We start from the raw sequence: 6,279 nt of genomic DNA on the forward strand, positions 1-6,279 counted from the left end.
TATCTTTTTGAATTAGTGTTTTTCTTTTCAGGTAAACCCAGAAGTGGAATTGCTGGATCATATGATAGTACTATTTTTAATTTTTTGAGGAACCTATATATTGTTTTCCATAGTGGCTGCACCAATTTACATTCCCACCAGCAGTACACGAGGGTTTCATTTTCTCCACATTGTTGCCAACACTTGTTATTGGTTGTCTTTTTGATAACAGCCTTTCTGACAGGTGTGAGGCAATATTTCATTGTGGTTTTGATTTGCATTTTCCTGATGATTAGTGACTTTGAGCATCTTTTCATGTGTCTACTGGCCATCTTTGTGTTTTTGGAAAAATATCTAATCAAGTCCTCTGCCCATTTTTTATTGGATTTCTTTTTTTGATAAGTTGCATTTTTTAATGTAATTTGGATATTAACCCTTATCAAATATATCATTTACAAATATCTTCTCCCATTCAGTAGGTTACTTTTTCATTTTGTTGATGATTTCCTTCACTGTGCAAAAGCTTTTTAGTTTTTACTTTTATCTACTCCCATTTGTTTATTTTTGCTTTTGTTGCCCTTGCCTGAGGAGACAGATCCAAAAAATATTGATAAGACCAATGTAAAAAAGCATACTGCCTCTGTTTCCTTCTAGGAGTTCTGTGGTTTCTGGTCTTACTTTTAATTCTTTCATCCATTTTGAGTTTATTTTTGTATATGGTGTAAAGAAATGGTCCAGTTTTGTGTTTTGCATGTAGCTGACCTTTTTTTTAAACTGGCTGTCTTTTCCCCATTGTATATTCTTACCTTCTTTGTTGAAGATTAATTGATTGTATAAGTGTGCATTTATTTCTGGGCTTTCTATTCTGTTCCATTGATCTATGTGTCTGTTTTTGTGCCACTATCATACTGTTTTTTTTTTTTTTTTTAATCATACTGTTTTGATTCCTATGGCTTTGTAGTATAATTTGAAATCAGGAAGCATGATACCTCCAGCTTTGTTCTTTCTCAAGATTTCTTTGTTTATTCAGCGTCTTTTTGGTTCCATACAAATTATAGGATTATTTGTTCTAGTTCTGTGAAAAATTCTGTTGGTATTTTGATATTCATATTGTTATGAATCTGTAGATTGCTTTGGATAGTATGGGTATTTTAACAATATTAATTCTTCCAATCCATTAGCATGGACTCTCTATTTGTATCATCTTTTGTTTCTTTCATCAATGTCTCACAGTTTTCAGAGTACAGGTCTTTTACTTCCTTGATTACTTTTATTCCTAGGTATTCTTTTTGATGCAGTTGTAAATGGGATCGTTTTCTTTTCTCTGACAGATCATTATTAGTGTATGAAAACGCTACAGCATTCTGATAGCTTTTTTGTGGAGTCTATAGGGTTTTCTATATCATCATCTGCAAACAGTGACAGTTTTACTTCTTCCTTTCTAGTGTGGATGCTTTTTACCTCTTTTTCTTGTCCGATTGTTGTGGATAGGACTCCCAATTCTATTTTGAATAAAAGTGGTGGGAGTGGGCATCCTTATCTTGTTCCTGATCTTAGAGGAAATGCTTTCAGCTTTTTGCCATTGAGTATGATGTTAGCTGTGGTTTTTGTCATTTATGTCCTTAATTATGTTGAGGTATGTTCCCTCTGCACACACTTAGTTGAGTGTTTTTATCATAAATGGGTGTTGAATTTTGTCAAAAGCTTTTTCTGCATCTATTGAAATGTTTATATGGTTTTTATCCTTCATTTCGTTAATGTGGTTTATCACGTTGACTGACTTGCGGCTATTTAACCATCCTTGCATCCCTGGGATAAATCCCTTTTGATCTCATGGTATATGATCTTTTTAAGCTATTAATGAATTTGGTTTGCTATTATTTGTTGAGGATTTTAGCATCTATGTTCATCTGGGATATTGGCCTGTAATTTTTATGTATTTTTACTTTTTGTTTTTGGTAGTGATTTGTTTTTGGTATCAGAGGAATGCTGTCTTTGTAGAGTGAGTTTGGGAGCATTCCTTTCTCAATTTTTTGGAATAGTTTGAGAAGGATAGGTGCTAAGTCTTTGTTAAATGTCTGGTAGAATTCACCTGTGAAGCTGTCTGGTCCTGGACTTTTGTTTCTTGGGAGTTTTTTATTACTGATTCAATTTCACTACTAGTAATTGGTCTGTTCAAATTTTTCTTCCTTATTTAGTCTTCTTAGGTTATATGTCTAAATGAATTTAGCCATTTCTTCTAGGTTGTCTAATTTGTTGGCATGTAATTTTTGTAGTAATCGCTCATGATATTTTGTGTGTCTGTGATATTGGTTGCATCTTGTCCTCTTTTGTTTCTGATTTTATTTGTTTGGGTCCTGTCTTCTTTTTATGAGTCTGGCTAAAGATTTATCAATTTTTAAAAATCTTTTCAAAGAATCAGCTGTTAGTTTCATTGATCTCTTTTGTATTTTTTTGTCTTGATTTCATTTATTTCCACTCTGAGCTGTATTATTTCCTTTGTTCTATTAACTTTGGACTTATTTTTCTTTTCTAGTTTCTTTATGTGTAAGGTTAATTGTCTATTTGAGATTTTTCTTGTTTCTTGAGGAAGGCCTGTATTGCTATAAACTTCTTAGAACTGCCTTTGTTATGTCCCATAGATTTTAGAACATTGTGCTTCCATTTTCATTTGTCTCCAGGTATTTTTTAATTTCCTCTTTGATTTCTTCAGTGAACCATTGGGTTTTTTAGTAGCATGTTGTTTAGATTCCACATGTTGGTGTTTTTTGCAGGATTTTTTTGTTTTTGTAGTTGATTTATAGTCTCTACCATTGTGGTCAAAAAAGATGTTTGACATGATTTCAACCCCGTTACATTTATTGAGACTTTTTTTTGTGGCCTAACATGTTATCTATCCTGCAGAATGTTCCATGTGCTCTTGAACAGAATGTGTGTTCTGCTCTTTTGTGGTCATGAATATATTTTTCCAAAGCTGTAAGCATACTACATATTTGAAATTTTCACATGTGAAATATGTGAAATATTTCAAATGTGAAATATTTCACAAAACACATGTGAAATATGTTCACAAGGTATGGTGAACATATTTCCATCTTATAACATATCTTGGCCATATAACTCATAGAAAGCTTACTGTCTCCTCTTGAAAGTATTTGTCTAAGTCTCCTATTTAATTATGAACCTGTAGAGGATAAGAAACATCTTTTATTTGTCTTTGTCACTTTCCCATCAGCACCTGATACAGTGCCACATTATTTTTCACTATCTATGGCAATTTTCTTTAAAAAGTCCCAGGAGATACTCTGAAGGATCCATATAATTTTTGTGGTATTTTTGTCAAAAATTATAACCTCATTCCACTCCTGAGAAAACATCAGGCAAACCCAAATTGAGGGACATTCTACAAAAAAATAACCAATCAGTATTATTCAAAAGTGCACCATGGTCATGAAACAGAAGGAAAGACTAGGAAGAAATAGCAGTTTAATTCAGTTGGAATCCTGGATGGGATCTTTCAACAGAAGAAGGACATTGGTGGAAAACTTGGCCAAATTTGAATAAAATATATAGTTTAGCTGACAACATTTTACCAATGTTTATTATACTATGGTTTTGTAATATGTTACCACTGGAGGAAGCAGAATGTAACTTTTTAAGTCTAAAATTAGTTTTAAAAGTTAAAAAAAAAGTTCCAGGGAAAAACTTTTAGTCAATAAATATCCTTAAACTTTTTTCTGTTTAATTCTAGCACCAAGGAATATCATTTTTGCTGGCTGACATGGCAATGAAGGTTGAACTAGCTAGATTGAGTTACCAGAGAGCAGCTTGGGAGGTTGATTCTGGTCGCCGAAATACCTATTTTGCCTCTATTGCAAAGGCATATGCTGGAGATATTGCAAATCAGGTAGCTACTGATGCTGTTCAGATTTTCGGAGGCAACGGATATAATACAGAATATCCTGTAGAAAAACTAATGAGGGATGCCAAGATCTATCAGGTAATGTTAAAAATGATTTTTAAGGAACATAATATTCATAAATGACATAGTAGATTTCTGATTATAGATTTTTATGTCACAGGTAATAATAAATCATTATAATAAATGGCTGTGAGCCTAAATTTTTGGAACTAGTTAACACAAGGAAGAATGTTACATTGAAGTGTATTCCTTGAGAGAGAACAGGCTAACAGAGTAAATGGTGCAGACATGTACAGGATGTCTGGATCAGCCTTCTTTGATTCTTAACATCCTAGCTAATTGTAACTCACTCTTTGCTCTCCTAAAAGTATGTGTATCATTTAAATTAATTAAGTTATTTTATTTTGACTCTTACCTGACAACTCTTGAAGTCATATTTGGGAGATAAAAAAAACATGAGGAGAAAGTGATATAGATGACTCTGTCTTATAAATTAAATTGACGGTTAGAAAAACTTAGAGATAGGAGTAATTTAGTGAATAAGATATAAATGCTCATGTCCACATGTAGTTTAAGTAATTATAAGCCATGATTCTCAATATCTCTTCCCTTGCTTTCCTCAACCCCCAGCAAATTATTTGACAAATCCAGTCATTTGAAATCCAGAGGTAGAATCATAGAATGTTAGAGAAAGAAATTTAGACAGTGCAGCCCCTCAATTTAGACTTGAAAAAACTGAGAACCAGAATTTGTGCCTTATCCAAAGTTACGGGTTTATCTGGTAATACTCTCCCTTCCCTGGAGCTTGTAATTATTACATTTTAGCTTTTCTCTGCCATCTGAACTAATAAATGGTTAGAAGTTTAAACTGGAAGTGAGGGCTGGCTACTAGGGCTACCTAAATGAACAAAAACAAATCCTTTCAGCATCTTTTTCTTTAGCAACTGTGTTCCTTAGGCAACAAGAGATAGAAATCAGGTTTAAGAGTAAGAACAGAAAATGACTGAAGGCGACAACTAGCTAAAAACAGTTCAAAAAAGTTGGTTAAAATATTTTAGCAACATTGAACTTAGATTTCCCAAACACTTTTTGAAATGTTAATATCCTTTTTTTTGATGTTTTAAGACTGTCCTCCAAAATTTTGGTAAATGAGTTTTTATAATAATTTTAACTAATCTTTAGAGAATTTATGTGTTTTCATGGGGTTCAGAAAATCAAGTTTCAGAATCACTGTAGACTACAGACCTTATATATGGTTTGATTCAGTTTGGTATTGCAGTGGAGCTTAGAGTACTGTCCAAAATACTGGGTGTTTACATACGGAATATATTTAACCTACATGTATTTTCTTATTTTTTGCAGATTTATGAAGGTACAGCACAAATTCAAAGGATTATTATAGCCCGTGAACACATTGGCAGGTATAAAAATTAACCAGATCACCATGTTAGTAATTGTTGAGTATTTAGAACATGATCTACTACTTAAACTCCAGGAAAGAGAAAGAGCAGGCTTTAAGGTTTTTTCCAGTAAAAATTTTAAAATAAGTACTCTTATACTAAACCTATGCAACTGATGCTAATAGTAGTTTTCTATTTTTGTTTAGCTTTATGACTTGCCTTTTCTATAATAGATTTGGTTTTATTAAAATTATGTGTTGTCCTTTAGTTCCATTGTACCTGAATCACATTAACCTAGAAAGATACATTTGGCTTGTTGTTTTGACCTCTTATAATTAAAGTAACAGAAATTTCTTGGAATTTCAGTGTTTTTCCAATGACAGGAAGGTTTATAAAAGTATTCAGAATGTTCCAAAATTTACATTGAGAAAATATTCTGGGATTTAAATAACTTGCCAGTGACTTTGTAGACTTAGTGGTATTTGTGTTAGAGGAGTTAATTTTACTGCAATTTGGAAAGCATTTGTTTTCCATTTTGTACAGTAATAACCAAAAATTTGATGTTCATATTCTCCCTTTATACAATGACCAAAAGTTACTTGAAAATCTTGTTTAATTCTGAGCCCACATTTCACTTGCCTTATTTAAAATAAATCAATAAACTTTCCCTTAAATTATTTTTATATGACTCTGTTGGTCTCTGGTTAATGTTTGGGCTACTGTACAGTCTCATTCCATGCATATACATTCTAAAAATGAACTTAACTAAAATTGTTCAGTGTTGTGTATCTGTTCAATTTGTGTATCTGTATTCTTTTCAAGACGTCTTATTACTTCATGCAATAGTGTGTACTTGGTTTATTTACTGTGATAGAAAAAAATTCATGTTTTGATTTTGAACTGCATAATTACCTGTCCATTTGTTCATTATTAGATACTTCAGAAAATATCAGTATGAAATAATGAAAGAACCAAATG

The 6,279-nt window shown here is 32.2% G+C and overlaps 1 protein-coding gene across 2 annotated transcripts in view; it reads left to right on the top strand.

The window, feature by feature from the left end:
• ACADM (acyl-CoA dehydrogenase medium chain) overlaps positions 1-5,984 on the top strand; it is a 48,138-nt gene extending 42,154 nt beyond the window's left edge. For both annotated transcript variants that reach the window (XM_024734615.1, XM_024734616.1), the window contains 2 exons: positions 3,731-3,979; positions 5,264-5,984. In XM_024734615.1, coding sequence (XP_024590383.1) covers positions 3,731-3,979; positions 5,264-5,335 — 321 coding nt within the window. In that variant the 3' untranslated portion in view covers positions 5,336-5,984. The remainder of the gene's footprint in view (positions 1-3,730; positions 3,980-5,263) is intronic.
• The last annotated feature ends 295 nt before the right edge of the window (positions 5,985-6,279 follow it).

Source organism: Neophocaena asiaeorientalis, unplaced genomic scaffold, assembly GCF_003031525.2.
Source record: "Neophocaena asiaeorientalis asiaeorientalis breed wild unplaced genomic scaffold, Neophocaena_asiaeorientalis_V1.1 scaffold15, whole genome shotgun sequence".
Lineage (NCBI taxonomy): Eukaryota > Metazoa > Chordata > Mammalia > Artiodactyla > Phocoenidae > Neophocaena > Neophocaena asiaeorientalis.